At 47.7% G+C, this 18,446-nt stretch overlaps 1 protein-coding gene across 6 annotated transcripts in view; it reads left to right on the forward strand.

Annotated features, from left to right (window-relative positions):
• The first annotated feature begins 9,003 nt into the window (after positions 1-9,003).
• Positions 9,004-18,446, forward strand: part of DGKH (diacylglycerol kinase eta) — a 218,368-nt gene continuing 208,925 nt past the window's right edge. For 3 of the 6 annotated variants that reach the window (XM_070800017.1, XM_070800019.1, XM_070800020.1), the window contains exons 1-2: positions 9,004-9,154; positions 16,407-16,601. In XM_070800017.1, the coding sequence (XP_070656118.1) occupies positions 9,095-9,154; positions 16,407-16,601 (255 nt within the window). In that variant the 5' untranslated portion in view covers positions 9,004-9,094. Of the gene's footprint in view, positions 9,155-15,612; positions 15,731-16,406; positions 16,602-18,446 lie in introns of those variants that run through there. The other 3 variants (XM_070800021.1, XM_070800023.1, XM_070800018.1) reach the window with 2 other exon arrangements.

An 18,446-nucleotide genomic window follows, 5' to 3' on the forward strand; every position in this document is an offset into this window, starting at 1 on the left:
CCTCCCTACTTCAATCGTCAGTCTTCTGATTCCAATACTCTCTTCAGATCAGATCAGATCAGATCAGTCGCTCAGTCACCTCCTTAAAAAACAAAAACAAACAAAAAAAAAACTATTAGAAAAGAGAAGTAGATCTTTGAAAATGGTATCCGTGCTCTCTACTTTTGAAGACATAATATCAGGGTATTAAAGATGGAAGATAATGAGTCATTATAATCAAACCTAACTTGCCTTCTAGGAGTTCTAAGGATTAATTAATCAATCAAAGGATGTGCTCACTGCTCGCTATTATTGTTATGCTAAAGATGTGAACACAGAGTGTCTTTGCTGCTGTATTAAGCCCTTCATGATCCATTATCCGTTCATTTCTTCAGCCTCAGCTCTAATTCACCTTTTCATACTATGGTTAACGATCATATGACAATTCTTCTCAGAATGTGAAAGAACCAGCAGAGCTCTCCTTTGACTCTTAGCTCTTCTAGAGAATCAGTTCTTTCCTTAGGCCTGCTTTCCTTCCACCCACCCCTCAGTACCCAACTAGGTCCAGTATATATACATACTGCAAGGAGATCCAACCAGTCCATTGTGAAGGAGATCAGCCCTGGGATTACCTTGGAAGGAATGATGCTAAAGCTGAAACTCCAGTACTTTGGCTACCTTATGCGAAGAGTTGACTCATTGGAAAAGACTCTGATGCTGGGGGGGATTGGAGGCAGGAGGAGAAGGGGATGACAGAGGATGAGATGGCTGAATGGCATCACCGACTCGATGGACGTGAGTCTCAGTGAACTCCAAGTTGGTGATGGACAGGGAGGCCTGGCGTGCTGCGATTCATGGGGTTGCAGAGTCGGACACAACTGAGCGACTGATCTGATCTGATCTGATGTATATAGGTGGCTCAGAGGTTAAAGCGTCCGCCTGGAATGTGGGAGACCTGGGTTCGATCCCTGGGTCGGGAAGATCCCCTGGAGAAGGAAATGGCAACACACTCCAGTACTCTTGCCTGGAGAATCCCATGGAGGGAGGAGCCTGGTAGGCTATAGTCCATGGGGTCGCAAAGAGTCGGACACGACTGAGCGACTTCACTTCAAAGTGAGATTTAGGTCTCACTTTATTTTACTTTAAAAAAATATTTATTTACTTATTTGGCTGCACCGGGTCTTAGCAGTCGCATATGGGATCTAGTTCCCTGACCAAGGATGGAACCCCAGGCCCCTTGCATTGGGAACGTGACATTCTAGCTCCTGGACCATCAAGGAAGTCCCAGGTCTCACCTTACTTATTTTTATTTTTTTAACACCAAAACCATTTTGTGTTGGGGTGTAGCTGATTAACAGTGTTGTGGTAGTTTCAGGTGAACAGTGAGGGGACTCAGCCGTACACACACAGGCATCCATTCTCCCCCAGACCACTTCCCATCCAGGCTGGCACAGAGGATTGAGCAGAGTTCCATGTGTCATACAGTAGATTTTTGTTGGTTATCCATTTTAAATATAGCAGCGGGTACAGCCCAACGTCCCTAACTATCCTTTCCCAGGTCTCACTATAGATGTCCCTTCCTCCAGGAAGCCTCCCTCAACTCTCCAAGACTGCTTTAGACATCCCTTCCACGTGCTCAGGTAGCTCCCTGGGAAAGGCCTAGACGTCTCCCTGCCTCAGATAAAGTAAGTGCTCAGTACATATTTATTGAATGAATAAACCAAATAACTACGGTTTGGTAAATAATAAGTTTTAAAAATATTTTCCTTTAACACATTCCAAAATATTACGATAATAAATGATCATTTAATGAATTACTAGTTTAACTTCACCATTACCACTTGTCAAGTTCTAAAAATTCCATACCTTGTGACCCAAGACACTTAGCTAATGGGAACGTTTAACAACCTTTCTGGACAAGCCAACGTTAATGATTTGCACCAAGTCGGTATTCAATGAATTCTTATTGGTAAAGAAATGAAAACATCAAGTTGTGAGGTATTTTCCTGGTGAGACAAAAAGCAGAGGTATCATGAAATGATTTTCATGTCCCAGTTAGGGCCCCACGTGACTTGCTGCCATGCCCTCCCCCCGCCCAGGATGAAGTACAAATAGCCCCACTCTTTCAGCGCCCCAGTTTCCACCCTTCTCCCATCTTTTCAGCCTCCACCCTTGGGATCCCCACCTGCTGCTGTCCTCACAGGAGATCCACAGGGCCCGGGCTGCATAAAGGGGAGCAGCAGGACTGGACAGACAGAATGACGCCCGCTTTGTTCTGGGCTCAGGGACCGCTGGAATCCACCAGCGGGATCAGGCAGAGCCCCTAAGGTCCCTTTCCATCACCTACTTGTGGTCCCTCAGGCCCTTACCTGGGGTTAAAAAATCTGGAGAAGGGATGAGAGGAAAGGGCACCTAAGGAAGGCTGGCTGGATCCCTCGGTGGGTGGAAGGTTGGTGGTGTAGAAAGCAGAGGGGAGGGAAAGCCAGCCAAGGGAAGTGCCTATGAAGGGGTGTCATGGGTTGGAGACTGGTGAAAGGGAGGGACAGACTGGACCGGGTCCGTCCTAGACCTTTGTACTGAGGGCAGTTGTCATCTCCTGGGGCAACGGGAAAGAAAACACAGGTCCTAGGTCCTAACAACAGTTAATGTTTATGGTACATGTCTCTTCCCTCACTCCTCTGTTCTCGTCTCCGAAGAAATAGAATTCTATAAGGCTTGTTCCTGCACCTGGGCATCAGCCCTTCTTCTAGGAGTCAGTCCCTCTCTGGCATTTGGTCATTTTTCTCTCTGCAGGCACCTTCCCACCTGCCTAGAAACAGGACTGCTTCCCTAGGTGACAAACCAGTGCCAGCCTCTGCCCCCCAACAAAATTCTTGAAGAGGATGTAGTCCACTCTGCTTGCTGTTCCTGCCTTTGTACCTCTATTCCTTTTTTTTTTTTAAGATTTTTTTGATGTGGACTGTTTTTAAGGTCTTTAACGAATTTGTTACGATATTGCTTTGGTTTGATGTTTTGGTTTTTTGAGGCATATGGCATCTTATCTCCCCATCTAGGGATCGAAACCGCACCCCCTGGATTGCCAGGGAAGTCTCATGTACCTCTATTCCCAATTCTTCTAGCTCCTTGATGAGGCTCCTACATGCTAAAAACTCAACATGCTGCCTCTCTTTCTTACAAGTTCTGGGACCTCAAGCAAACTGCTTAGTCCCTAAAATGTAATCTCCTCAATCTGTAAAAGGAAAAGAATGAGAATTACCCCAGATGGTTGTTCCAATGATTAAAACCAAAGTGTCATTTACTTAAAAGGGAGCTTTAAAAATATCTGTTCTGTGTAAACTTTTGTAAAATCTATTTTTCCAGGAGCTGCTAATTTCAGAGTCTATCACTTCCCTCAGGAGGGAGTGAGGGGCAATGTTCCCCATCTGATTTATGTGACATAAAAGTCATATTCCTGCCACTTCCTTTCCTTTTCAGCTGGAGCTTTTTTATTTCATAAGGAACACCTATATTATATCAGACATTTTTAGTACAGTATTTCATTTAGCCCTCAGGAAAACTGAGAAACTGGTTTGGTTGTGCTCATTTTACAATGGATGCTTCCTGGTGGCTCAGTGCTAAAGAATCCACCTGCCAATACAGGTGACCTGGGTTCAGTCCTTGGGATCACAAGATCCCCTGCAGAAGGACACGGCAACCCACTCCAGTATTCTTGCCTAGAGAATTTCATGGGCAAAAGGATCCTAGCGGGCTATAGTCCATGGGGTCTCGAAAGAGTCGGACAGGACTTAGTGACTAAACAACAGCAAATGCTCATTTTACAGTGAGGAAACAACTTGCTCAAGGTCTCAAGGTTAATCAGTAGAAGAACAGGAATTCAGGCACAGTGCTCTTTAATAGCAAATCCCACGCACGGTCCTCTCAATGTTAATATACCTCAAATGACAAAGAGCCAAACCTCATACTTCTTTCCTTTATTTCTTCCTTGTGTAGTTTTCCAAAAGAAAATACTCCAAACGCGCTCTGAGAAAACCACTGCATAAACATCAGGGGGGAATTAAAAAATATGTGCTAGCAATACATAGTTTATAAGAGAGGCACTTGAGAGTTGAAGTGTTTATTTTTGCCTGTTTAGAATTATCTTTAAAGGAAGGGGATGAAGATACTGACTAATCTTTGATGTTATGCCTATATGTTAATTTTAAGGGTGACCACTAAAGAACTGAAATGAGCATGTGCTCAGTTGCTCAGTGGTGTCTGTCTCTTTGCAACCCTATGGACTGTAGCCTTCGAAGCTCCTCCATCTGTGGACTTCCAGGCAAGAATACTGGATCGGGTTGCCATTTCCTACTCCAGGGGAGCTTCCTGACCCAGGGATCGAACCTGCATCTCTTGGATCTCCTGCATTGGCAGGCAGAGCCTTCACCACTGGGCCACCTGGGAAGCCCCAAAGAATTGAAATAGAATAGGTATAAATTCCGAATCATTAGAAGTGTTTGGGAAAAAAAGAGTATGTTAAAGAAAATTAAATGAAAAGGAGATGAGATAGGAGGGGGAAAAACCAAAGAAAAAGGAAGTTAAATAAGTAGGAAGTGAGAGGGTGGTAATAAATTCAAGCATAAGGATCACAGTGTGACAAAGTGTGCTAGTGTTCACCAAAAACCTGTTCTCTTTCATGGTTATAGAATTGTGGTTGGGGCATGGCTACCCAGCTAGCGGTCTCATCGTCCTGCTCCTTTGCTGCTGGGTGTAACCTCGGAACTAAGTTTTATCTGGTGGGTGATGACAGATAAGTCTGTCTAGGTCTTTCTGGGTCTAGGTCTTTGCACTTGTGTTTCACTCTTCATTCTTCCTTGAGTTGGAACTACCTTATTTCCTTCTTCTGTGTAAATAAGAGCGACACCTTAGAGGATGGAATAGTCATATGTGGCAAAGGAGCCACACAACAGCTGGGACTCATCCCAATACTCTTTCATGGGGAAGCTGTAGACGTTGTGTTTGGTGGGTGGCAGGGAGGAAGGAGCTCTTTCTTACAGCAACCTTTTACCCTAATTAACATACATAATACAATGAAAACTCATTACCATAGGCTATTGCCAACGCTGGACATGAAAGAGATGCAGGTTCAATCCCTGGGTGGGGAAGACCCCCTGGAGGAGGAAATGGCCACCCACTCCAGTGTTCTTGCCCGGAAAATTCCAGGGATGGAGGAACCTGGTGGGCGACAGTCCACTGAGTCACAAAGACTGCATGCATGCAGGCATGTCACTAAAAGGCAGACTTTCAGAATTCAGCTGTTGCCATGCACATTTGCAGGGCGGCAGTGGAGATGCAGACACAGAGAACAGACCTGCGGACACAGTGGGGAAGGAGGGGGGAACGAGCTGACAGAGCAGCGTGGAAACATAAAAGATCGTATGTAAAATAGACGGCCAATGGAAATGAGCTGTATGACTCACTGAGCTCAAATCAGGTGCTCTGTGACAACCTAGAGGGGTGGGATGGGGAGGGAGGTGGGAGGGAGGTTCAAGAGGGAGGGGACAGGTATATCTGTGACTGATTCATGTTGATCTATGGCAGAAATCAACACAATATTGTAAAGCAATTATCCTCCAATTAAAAATTTTTAAAAGTCAAGTGTTATTTACAAAAACACACTTAAAAATAATGACTCAGGATGGTTGAAAATGAAGAGATGAAAAGACATATACTAGGTAATCACTAACAAAAAGAAAAATAATTGTATCATACGACATAGAATTTAAGGTGGAAAAACAATGGACAGATAAGCACCTAGCGAACTTAACTAGGCAAACGGGATTAGAGTCCTGACTTTGACATTTATACTGTAGAACCCTGGGCAAATTGCTTTATTCTTTTCTAATGTCAGTTTCTTTCTCTATAAAAGATGATAATAACATATTATTTGCAGAATTGGGAGATAATACATGGGGAACATTCTCTATAGATATAAAAATATAGTAACTCAAATTGGATCATATAATTCACTCATCTGGCATTTACTGAACACTTCTGATACATCAGAACTAGGAAGAGGGAGTCAGTCATATTACTTGTCATCAGAGAGAGTATGTGTAAAAATGAGTTTAATAAAATATTCTACAGCATTATGGGGGGGCATGCATTTTGTCTAGAGAGAGGGGCCAACAGAGTCAAAAATAATTTCATAAGAAAGGTGATTCTGTGGTTGATTGGTATTTGCACAGGCTGAGTAAGAGGAAGGGTGTTCCATGAGAAGGCACAGCATAAAAATAAGTGACCTGGAGCTTCCCTGGTGGCTCAGTGATAAAGAATCTTCCTGCTGATGCAGTAGACATGGGTTCGATTCCTGATCCAAGAAGATCCCACATGCCAGGGAGCAATGAGACCCGTGTGCCACAACTATTGAACCTGTGCTCTAGAGCCCAGGAGCCGCAATACTGAAACACGTGGGTCCTAGAGCTGATGCTCCGCAACAAGAGAGGCCACTGCAATGAGAAGCCTGTGCACTGCGACGGAGATAAAAGCCTGAGCAGCAACGAAGACCCGGCAGAGCTAAAAACAAATAAATACAATTTTATGTATATATAAAAAGGAATCAATCCAAGAAGACGATATAACAACAACAGAAAAATAAGTGGCCTGATAGGGAACTGCATTCATGGAACTCAGAAAGTTTGATGAGACTGGAGAAACAGATGTTGGCTAAGATATTGGAACTTCATCCTACACACAACGGAGAGGCATTTGAAGTGTTCCTCCAGGAAATGACTTGCTCAGTTTTGTATTTTAGACAGCTTATTTTAGCCACAAGGTGAGAGATGGCAGGGGTAGAGGTGTGAGCAGCTTAGCAGCAGTGAGACTAATGAGGAAAGCAATGCAATGTTTCAAGGGCTCGAAAGAAAGGACCCCAAACTCAGCAACAGCAGTGAAATGGATGGAAGGTGGTGGACAGGAATGTCTGGTCTCCCAAGGGGGCGATGGGGGAAGAGAAGGGGAGCCTGGGACAATTTCAGATTTCTCCTTTGGTCGACAAGGTAGACTATGGAGACATTTACTAGGAATGAGACCAGGGAGAAGGGGCAACTGGCAGGAAAGTTAACTTCCGTTTTAGTCAAGCTGAGCTGAGGGCCAGTGGGACGTCTGGGTAGACATTTCTGATAAGAAATTGGCTTTACAGACTGGAGATCTGGGATAGGCTGGACAGGTTATGAGTTACTAGCACATGGTTGAAGTCATGGATGGGTCTGGATAGACCAGATAACATTACAAACAGACCAAAAAAACAGACTATTTTAGCATTCCAACACGTCAAAGGTGAAAAGGGGCCAAGTTCAAGTAAGACGTTTAGAGGACAGGAAACTGAAGTATCAAGTCTGGCCTCCAGTGACAAATATTGCAGATACATTAAATAAGAAGCGAATGGTGGTGGGGGGCAGGGAAACGACCCAATGGTTCAGGGAAGTTTGAAAGCACAGGTGACCTTTGTCAGGGTCGCCTTGGAAGAAGAGTGGGCACGGAGATCGGTTGCAGGAAAGAATGAGTGGTAGATGAAGAAAGGGTTGTAAGAATCATAAAAAACAGGCATTTATCTCCCAAAGAGCTTGACAGTGAGGAGGTGGGGACTGGAGGATCCAGACTGGATCAAGGAAGCGTTTTGAAAATTTCAGTTTGTTTTTAAAATGTGCGTATATGTTTTACATGATGAAGGGCCTGGGAAGATGCTGATAGAAGGAGACTACAAGTCCAGGAGAGGGAATACCTGAAAAGCCATCCCGACTCATTGGAAAAGACCCTGATGGTGGGAAAGGCTGAAGGCAAAAAGAGAAGGGAGCGCGGAGGATGAGATGGTTAGTTAGCAACTCGGACTCAATGGACGTGAATCTGAGCAAACTCCAAGAGATGATGGTGGAGGACAGAGGAACCTGACGTCCTGCAGTCCATGGGGGTCGCAAAGAGTCAGACACGACTCAGGGACTGAACAACAACAGAGCCATTCTCGGGTTGGAAATAGACTGAAACCGTCTCCGATGCCCATAAGAGGATCAGAAACGCTGTTTGAAACGTTGTATTCAAAGGTTGGGACCAGGCGACATGTCATTTATTGAGCGCTCACTGCGAGCCAGTCCCTTTCCATAATTTGAAGGCAGCGCTCTAACTGGAAGGCAGACCCACTCCGGAGCCGCGTTTGTTTCCATGAAACCGTTAATCACTAAAAAGGCATTAAAAAAACAAACAAAAAAAGTACTCCCTGAAGCTGAACCCCTCTCACAGATGCTAACCCATCTGCAAGGCTTTTTAATGTCACAAAGCATAAACCATCCCTGGCGCAGCTGGTTCAAGAGCGGCTCTGGAATGCAATGATCTCCCTCGCTCTGTCGAAGTCGGTTACCGTCCAGCGCGATTCAGTTCAAGCCCCAGCGCCCGGAGGAGGGGAGGTGCCCGCGCGCAGGCCGCCGGCGTGGGGAGGGAGGCGGGCGCGGGCTGCGGGCACCGGGAGAGGGAGACGCGGGGACAGGGGGGCTGGAGGCGGCTCCGGGGACGCGCGGTCGCTGCTGCTCCCGTCGCCAGCGCATCGGCCGGCCGCGCCGGGCTTTCCCCACCGCTCCCTGCTCTCCCCGCGCGCGCGCGCGGCGGCAGCTCGGCGCCCGGTCCCGGGGGGGAGGCCGCTCGCGTCCCCGCGGCCGCCCGGCGCCCCTCACCAACCGGCGGCCGCTTTCGGTTCCGCGCCTTATAAGGCCGGCCCGGGGGGTCACGTGCGCCCCGGGCCGCCCGCCGGGAGGAGGGGGCGGTGGGGAGGAGGCGGGGCGGGGAGCGGGGAGGAAAAGGGGAGGGAGCCGGGGGCGGAGGAAGGCGCGGGAGGCGGCGGCGGCGGGGAGCGGATCGCGCGGCGCTGGACCGCGGAGGAGGAGGAGGGGGAGGTGGACGGAGGGCCCGGCGCGGGGGCGGGAGAGCTCAGCGCGGCGGAAGCCGGAGACGGCGGGAGGGCCGGTGGCTGGGAGCCGGGCGGCGGCGGCCGCGAGCACCGCGGCGAGGGAGGCGCATCCAGCGGCCCCGGCGGCGGCGGGGGGGCCCGGGTCCGCACTCCGCGGGCGGCCGGCGGGCGCGGGCCGGCGCGATGGAGCCGCGGCACGTGCGCCCCTCGCCGGGCGCCCGCAGCCCGACCTGGGAGGAACCGGTGGGTACCGCGCCCGCGCCCGCCCCCTCCCGCTTCTTCTCTGTCGCGTCCCCCCCCTCCCGCCCGGGCCGGGTTCCGTTCAGGAAATGGCCCGGGATGAGGTCCCCAGCTGCTTCCCAGCCGGGGCCGCGCTTCCTCCGCCGCCCCGGCTCCTCCTCGCGCGCAGCCCGGAGCCCCTTTGTCCGGCCCGCCGAGGCTTTCCCCGAGGGGGGCCGCCGGCGACCCGCGCGGACCACGGCCCTCAGAGCACTGTTTGATTTCCGTGCTTCATCCACTTCTCAACTTTTTTTTTTTTTTTGGACTTGATTTTAGAGCGAAGAGGGTGGGTAGGGAGGAGGAAAGGAGAAATCCAGACCGTGGGTCGACCGGCAGGGCTCGGAGGAGATCCGCGTTCCCCCCGCCCGAGACCGCGCCCTGGCCCATCACCTGGGCGCGCAGGTTCCCGGGGACCCGCGCTGGCCGGGCGCATCGCGGCTTGAAGCCCGGAACCACGCCTCCGACTCTGGCTCGCCGCTAAAGCCCCGGGCTTTTCTAGAGGGTCAAGGGGGCTTTCCAGGGGTGAAGCGGGAAGCTGACCTTGATTTCGCCTAGGTTTTTCGCCGCCCATAAAACGCGGAGGTTGGGTGATTTTAGGGACCCGAGTAGCCAGTACATGTGCCTGGTATGTGCGACGGTAACGAGTAGGAGCCCGGGGGGAGAGGGGGTATTCGCATCCGTTCTCTCAAACTCTTTCAACTTATTTCTTGCAACTCAGACAGTCAGAACCACCTCACCGCCCTCCAGTGTTTCTCCCCCTAAATTCCCGTCTCACTCAGAGCTCTGTAATCCTGTGTGGGCTGCCTTTTCCCCTGGCATCGAATTTTAGCTCTCTGCGCCTGCCTCGATATTTGGTACTTCGTCCTGGTTGATATTCTTGAGCCTCTTTGAAAAGCCTCACCGGTGTTCTGTTTACCGTGTTCCCAGGGACTCCCGCATTATCTGCTCAGGCTGGCCCCCTGCCTGTTGAGAGCTTCTAGGTCAGGTGCCGGGTTTGGTTTTTTTTCTTTTCCAATGTGTACCCTACCGGCTCCTTTGCCCAAGTTTCTCTGCCTTCTGTTTCCCGACCTTTCGGCAGTGTCCTTCAACCCTGATCAGTCTGTATCTGCAGCTGTCTTTGCTTTCATAAAGTTGAACATGTTATTAGCTTGCCCGTCTGCTCATATTTCTTCTGTTGTGTGTATTGTGTGTATTACTGAGGATTAAAATATCCTTGAAATTCAAAATACAGTTCGGTTTTGGAGTTTAAGTCAAAGATCCCTGAAAACTAAATTTAGTGACCTGTTTTTGTAACTTCTTTACTTTTAAACTTTCCTACCTGGGAAGTCCTTTATGAACTTGCAGACCTGGAGTCAACACCAATCACAATGAAAAATGCCTGGTTGTATCTATTTTACTGTAGGATGCTGATGCCACAGCTACTTTGGCAGGAAAACTTTTATTTTTGCTTTACTTTAAGTGACAAAAATGAAAATGTTTATTTATTAGCCTTTAAAACTAGAGCCCAAACAGAAATATGTGAGTGAATTGTGACACTTTGTCCAGTCTGCAGAACTCTCCTTTAAAAAATGAGGTTTATTTTCTTTAAACGCTGCAGGCCTTTTTATTTACTCAACAGGTCTTTTATCCAGCACCTACTATGTTCCAGGACTGTTGAATGTAGCAGTTGACTGCACAGGCACAAATCCTTAAATCATCACAGAGCCTTTATTCTTACGTAGACAAAATGTCTTGTTTCATACATTTTACTATTTTAGAGTAAAAAGAAAAGAGTTCAAAGAAGAAAATCATCAGAGATCTCGTGTATGTGGCATAAAGTGATCCTGTGGACAAAGTGGTTTTATTTGAAACCCTGTGGCTGTCCATGTCTGACATGAAGTCTAAGAACTAATAAAGGGGACTCTCATTTAACTTCTTAAAAAAGATAAGTTATCCAAATTACTGAAAAGTGTGGACAAGAAAAATGACAGGGGAAATAATGCATGTAAATGTCAGTTATTTCAGACGTGGGGCGCTAACTGGGGAAATGTCAGCTTAATCTATGTTGAAGGACAGATTTCCCTACAAAAACTTTTTTCAGATCAGTGATCCCTTACGAATCTAATCAAAGCTATGTACTGTCTTCCTCCCCAAGATGTAGCCATGCAACATACATATAAAAATTTAATAAAATTTCAAGGGAATCAGAGTTCCCATAGCCCATTCTGTTGACCTTCAAAGACCTTGGGTTAAAAGATCTGCTTTGACCTGGATTCCATTTTGCTGTCATTTAAAATCTCTTTTTTTCCTTAATTCCAATACAGGCTACTTTAATACTTCTTTACCATAAAAGTATACTCAGTTACATTTATGAAAAAGGAATATTCAGGAACGAACAGGCAATATTCCCAGCACACAGATCATGCTGCATTGTTTCTTACTGTAAATAACGGCATATGTGTAAGGATATAGTTTCTCTGGTCTTTTTTGCCATGTCCCAAAACGTGATATGATTCCACATGGAACCATTCAGACAGAAGAGTTAACATAATGTCGGGAATAGATGCTGAGTAATAGTAAAGAGAATAGCCCGTCTAGCTTGAAATGTACTCGTGCTTGGAGCAGCGAGGCAGCTGCTGGCCATCAGGATGGTCTTTGTACTTGGAGATGAAATGAAGTTATTTAATTAAGGGAGGGTACTTAAATAAACTGTTAACCTTATCATTACCCCATCGAGGGCACTGGGCCTGCAAGAAGATAAATGTTAGCATTCAGGTGTCTGTGTATTTCCTTTAATGCTAGCTTTAGAATGTAATCAAATCATGGAAACAGAGGCATTACCTAAATTTCCAATTAATTAAAAAATATTTCGGTGGTGGGAATAGGTGGGTTCAGGAAGATATTTAGCCAAGTAGTCCTTGTAGATAATAGCCTGTGAGAAAGTAAATAGAATTCTTGCCAGAACTTAGCAGAGTATGAGGGTATTTACAGAGTAATGCTTGAACAGTACTGGGATGCTAGAGTACCCTTTACTTATTAAAATTTATTTTTATTTCTGAATGATTGTTACCTAGTTGGCTCTGATGAAGCTATTCAGACCACTGAAAAATTAGGGAGAGAAGAGTTTCAAAGGAAAAATGGCCAACACATAAATGAGAGTTTATATTTATGTATGAAGTCTAGATGACCGAAGTTGTGTGCCTTAGGTGCAGGGATGGGCATCCGTACATGGAGTTGATATCATGATTACTGTCATTTCAAAATCCTCTTCATTGAGATAACAAGGGAATTTTAATGAAGCTTTCAGTGTTACATTCTAAACATGGAATCAGTTCAGTTCAGTCGCCCAGTCGTGTCTGACTCTTTGCGACCCCATGAACCGCAGCACGCCAAGCCTCCCTGTCCATCACCAACTCCCAGAGTCCATCCAAACCCACGTCCATCGAGTCGGTGATGCCATCCAACCATCTCATCCTGTGTTCCCTTCTCCTCCTGCCCTCAATCTTGCCCAGCATCAGGGTCTTTTCCAATGAGTCAGCTTTTCGCATCAGGTGGCCAAAGTATTGGAGTTTCAGCTTCATCATCAGTCCTTCCAATGAATATTCAGGACTGATCTCCTTTAGGATGGACTGGTTGGATTTCCTTGAAGTCCAAGGGACTCTCAAGAGTCTTTTCCAACACCACAGTTCAAAAGCATCAATTCTTCAGCTCTCAGCTTTCTTTATAGTCCAACTCTCACATCCATACATGACCACTGGAAAAACCATAGGAATAGGTAGTGTATTATGGAAGCTGTTTTAAAGTTGGCATGAAAGCAAGTCTGTACCTGTTCAACCTGCAGTGTTCTTTGCATGGCTCCAGTTGACTAGGAACATGAGTCTTAGAACGTGTTTTTAAAGTGCCTATGTACTTAGGTTCTTCAGAATCTAATGTAGACTTCATGTTTATGACATAATATTTAATGTAAAACCATAGAGCATATGGGATTTAATCAATAAAAGCTACAAATGGATATTAAATCTCTTGTTATAAGTATGATTAATAAGAATATAATTCAAAATATCTCTATAGGTAATATTTATAAGGTTGGTATCAGAATGAGAATTGGCTGTAACTTATCTTTAGTATAATAGTTTTTTTTTTTTTTTAATGGGGTGGAAAGCCCTTTTAAGTAGACACCTAAAAGTAATTTAGTGGTGGCTTCTATTTCCACTTCTTTCTGAATGCAGTGTCTATGTGGCTTATGTCCGAGCTTATAATAGTTTGTTTGTGATACATTATGTTCAAAACAAAGATTTCAAAGTAATAATAATAAGATAAATATGTAAGATGCATCTAAGAAATTATTTGAATATCTGAAAACACCAACAATTTTTGGTGAACAGTTTGGAGAACAGTTCAAGGAAATCTTATAAAGAAATAATGTAATATGCCACATATTTGAAATTTGTTTTAGTTGCTATTTTGAGCTACATTAAAATGGTTGTACATATTGAGCTCTCGACATTGCTATTATATTTTTAGGGGAAGTGAAGTGCATTGCAGGTATACAGTGTACAGACTGAATATCCCTTCTGGCAATTTCTAATTTACAGATAAGACCTGAGAAGATGCCAGTGGGTCAGCTACTTGAAGTTAGGGATTATAGTTCCTCAGAAGAGATGACTGGAGAAAAGAGCATCTTTCATGAGCTACCTTTTGTGGGAAATGATGCGACATTCCTTCACTTGCTTACACAGCAGTTCACTCTAAGTATGTGCTAGGGAAAATGCAGACCAGGGATCATTTAGTTAACATTGGCGGGTGAAGACTGGCTGTACGTTCAGAGTCACAACCAAATTTTAGAACTTTTTACAAGAGTCTTTGAAGAGCAGGGGTAACTGTGAGGTTAATTTTTCATGAAGTAATGAATAACTTTACTTTGAGGTATTAATAGCCCAGCTTTTGCACGTGAAGCTATATATATATATATATATATATATATATACTTTTTAATATTTGTAAGTGATCAATGTTTGAATGAGAGTGAGAAGTGTATTCAGTCCTCTTAAGATCACAGAATAGGCATGGACATAAAACAATGGACCTTGCCCTTCTGTTTCACTCTCTGCCTGGATTTTGGAAAACATTGCTTATATAAAACTTTAAACCTAAATGTGAATAGAAACATGATAACGGACAAACCAACTTTTGTTGTGTGATGTGGTAATGTGAATAGAACATTAGAATAAGACACATGATTTTGACTTTGGTCCTGCTTGTGACTTTGGGCCTTGGGTTCTTTACATTAAAAGAGAAGGTCTGAACTAGGTTTATTCTTTCAAAAGGCCACTGACTTAGGTGCTCTTTGGATTTGTGAGATCACTGGATTTGTCAGTGACCAAACAGTTGGGTTAGAATAAAGGCCATTCTTTTGATTTTTTTTTTTTCCTATTAAAAGAATTCCCTTCTCAGAGGTATGTTCTCTGTAGATACAGACTTGCATTTTTATGGAGGCTTAAGTGTTCTTAAAGTTTATTCTGCCCAATTACTTTCCCTTTCTAAAGAAGACAACAGAGCCCAAAGAAGTAGCCTTTATCAGTTAGTAATACCTGGCCGCAAACTCCTGTCTTTGCACATTTGAACTAACCGTCACATTTCACATTTCAATCAATTTAATCTACCTAGTGGCTAGACAGTGGTACGGGGATTGTAGATTGTTTCTGAAAATCTCTTGGAACTGTTAGTTCTTCCACAGCATCAAATTATTGACAGTAAGATTTAAACTAAAAAAAAAACAAAAAACAAACAAAAAAAAACACACCACCCAAAGCAAAACACCCCCTCCCTTAGTCTGGAGGACCCTTAAAGGTCATGTCAACTGAAAAAAATTCGAATGAGTTTGAAGGGCGCGAACACGCTAAAGAGACTGGATGCTTTCCTGAACTGTGAAGAGACTCCATGGTGTGGCAGGGACTTTTTGCCCTACTTAAACACACAGCTTAACAGGAGCCTGGAATTCTCTGTGGATGACAAGAGAAACCTGTCACTTGAGTCTCTTCTCCCCGAAGCCCTCCCACAGCAGGCGTGCACATGGCAATGCAAGGCTGCCGTTTCCCAAGCGTCCGCTCCGCCAGCTCGCAGGGGACGAGCTGAGAGCGGTGGCTGCCGCCTGTTGATCCCATTTCCTCCCGCTCTGGTCCGGGTTAGGGAGTGGCTCTCTCCCAGGACCTTCCAGTGTTTTCGTGCTCGGGCTCCGGCGTTCGCACGGCTCCGGCGCATTGTTTTCTTCTAGGCAGCCCCCCCGGTTCGCGCTTGAGCTCAGAGCTTTCTCTTGCCCGCCGTCGTCTCGGGCTGCGTGTAACTCGCTGGTTTCTGCGCGCTCTCCACGCCCTTGCCAGTTTCCTGTTAGCCCAAGGGATCGCTCTTTCCGAACGAAAAAGTTCTCCGAGCCGAGTGGAGCCTCCCGGAAAATGCTCTTCTCTTCCGTGTGCGCCGGATGGGGGTGGGGGTGGGCCAGAAACTAAAGGCCACGGTCAGGAGAGCCGACGGGACCCGGACCTCCGGGCGGAGGCGGGAGAGGTACGCTTCATCACGGAGGGGCTGGGGGATCCGGAGACCCACCAAGGGGCAGCGCCCGTCCATCGCGGGGCCGCAGGGGACTTGTACTTGCGGGGACCGTGCGGCGAGGCCCGAGTGTCTCTGCAGAGATCCTGGGTTCGGGAGGGTGGCGGGAGCACCCAGGGGAGCCGGGAGGAAGCCAGGTTCCCTTTCTGCTCCTGGGGCCGTTCTTGCCACGGTTGCCCGGGAACCGAGGGAGGGAGGAAGCATCGCCGCCGGCCGGGCCTGCGGGAATAGGGGTGCGGAGATTTCGCGCCTCGCTCGCCCTCCGCGGCCCACCCTGGGGACCCCAGACCCTCGGGGACGTGGGACATGGGACGTAGTTCCGACCCGTCCGTCGCTCCCATCACCGCTACCCGCGCCGGTGGTATTCCGGGCCGGGCGCCCTGGGGTCCCAGGCGGGCCTGGGTCCGCGCCCCCGGCGCCCCGCCGCGGCCGCTGCTCTTGCCGGAGCCGGGCGCGGGGTCCCGGAGGCTCTCGACCGGGCGCGGGGTCCAGGGGGCTCCCGGGCGACCCCTCCCCGGCGCGGGCGGCTGGGGGGGGGTGAAGATGGCGGCGGCGGCGCGGGGCTCCGGGCCCCGTTCGAGCAGAGCGCCCCTGACCGCCGCCCCCGCCGGGCGGGGCTGTGTTCCCGCAGGAGTCGGACAGGATGGCCGGGGCCGGCAGCCAACACCACCACCCGGGCGCGGCGGGAGGAGCGGCAGGCGCTGCGGTCACCCCCGCCACTGTCCCGGCGGGGCCCGGAGACGACTCGTCAGACAGCGAAGCGGAGCAGGAGGGACCCCAGAAGCTGATCCGCAAAGTGTCCACCTCGGGGCAGATCCGCACCAAGGTAAGGCGGGCCGAGAGCAACGGGGAAGACGGGAGGAGGCAGCTGGGGAAGGGGACCGAGGGCGCCCGGGCGCGGGGAGCGCGCCGGCGGATCCCCGGAGCGTGAGGAGGTGAGGGCGGGGCCTGGGCCGGGGGGCGGGGCCTGGGCCCGGGAGCGTGGGGAGCCGATGTGAGGGTGGGGCCTGGGCCTGGGGGCGGGGCCTGAGCCGGGGAGCGTGGGGAGCAGAGGTGAGGGCGGGGCCTGAGCCCGGGAGCGGGGCCTGGGCATGGGAGGGTGGGGAGCAGAGGTGAGAGTTGGGGCGGGGTCCGAGAACGGGGCCTGGGCTCGGGGGCGGGGAGCAGAGGTGAGAGCGGGGCCTAAGCCCGGGGGCGGGGCCTGAGCTCGGGGCGGGGCCTGAACCCGGGGGCGGGGAGCGCGCCGACGGATCTTGGGAGCTTGGGGCTCAGAGGTGAGGGCAGAGCCTGGGCCGGGGGCGGGACCCACTGGAGCTGTTCCCGGTCCCGACGCTGGGGCCTTCAGGGTGGGCTCCTGGGGAGCCAGGGTGGAGACGGGGAACCAAGCAGCGTGGGAAAATGCCGAAACGCTGTTTAGAGTTACCACTCAGGGATCCAAAAAGGAGTGTTTTATTATTTTTGGTCCTACCTGCCGAGCAGTGGTTGCTGACACTTTGCACAGGGAGAGAAGTGCAGGCAGGCCAGCCAGAGCTGCTGTGACCTTCGCCACCTTCTCTTCCCGAGGGCAGCAGCCTGTCGCTCCCTGACCCTCCCAGAGGGGTAGGATGGGGAGGTGACTCCTGCCTGCCCCTTTGCTGTGCTTTGGTAAATGATGCTCGCACTCTGCGCAGCACAAACCACAAACCTCGAGTCCCAGGTTTCCACTAAGTGCTGTATTCAGATCTTATCAACGCACGCATGGTTATTTTTAATACTGAAAAGTAACTGTTTTGTCGTATATGGAGATATGCAAGCTGTGTTATTCTTTCTGTAACAAGTGTTACTGACCTGTGAGGGCTCAAGTTGAGCGTTTTAATTTGATTTTATATAATATATATATTTCAAGTGCTGGCAACTTAAACATTACTTATATATTCTAAATTTGGGTCATATTTTAGAAATTATGACGTTGAGAGTCTGTTATCACTGGGCGACTTTAACGAGGAATTAGAAAAGGGAACCAATAAAATCGTTAGATTTGTGTGGTCTTTAAAAATAAATGTGCAGAAGTTAATTCATTCTATACCTATTTTTACGAGAACTTGTTTTCTAAGGTTAATGGAGCCACATATGAAAATAGAACTTTTATTATATGCCTGTGGATTCATGTTTGCACTTGCCTGGCTCCTTACTTTCTAAAATAAATATGTGTAAGCACACACACAACTGTTAACAAGCTTCACTGAGTGAAGAGTCAAAGACTGCTTCATTTTTAAGTGCAGGTCTTGTAACTGCTTTTAATAGTGACATTTCTAATTTAATAAACTTTGTGATAAATTAAGGGTATGGCATTTAATGTATTTTTAGAAGATTAAGGCTAAATAAAATAGGGTCTTTCCTAACAGAGAGTGCCTTTAACATTTGAAATCTTAATTTAAAAAGTTCACAAAACGGTGTTGATAATCAGCAAAATGACAGGTAAAGTGGTGTTTTTACATATTCACCTGAAATGGCTAAAATTCCATGTATGCTTACGTCAAAATTGACCAGTAAATTTATACTGTTTGGAAGAAAATTTACAGAGATCTCTAATTTGAACTGAGTGAAATAAAAAACAAATTTGTTGGGAGTACCACTAAAATTTGAAAGATACTTGAACTGATGTTGATAGCTACAGTTATACTGTTTAAAT

The sequence above is a fragment of the Bos indicus genome, chromosome 12, assembly GCF_029378745.1.
Source record: "Bos indicus isolate NIAB-ARS_2022 breed Sahiwal x Tharparkar chromosome 12, NIAB-ARS_B.indTharparkar_mat_pri_1.0, whole genome shotgun sequence".
NCBI lineage: Eukaryota > Metazoa > Chordata > Mammalia > Artiodactyla > Bovidae > Bos > Bos indicus.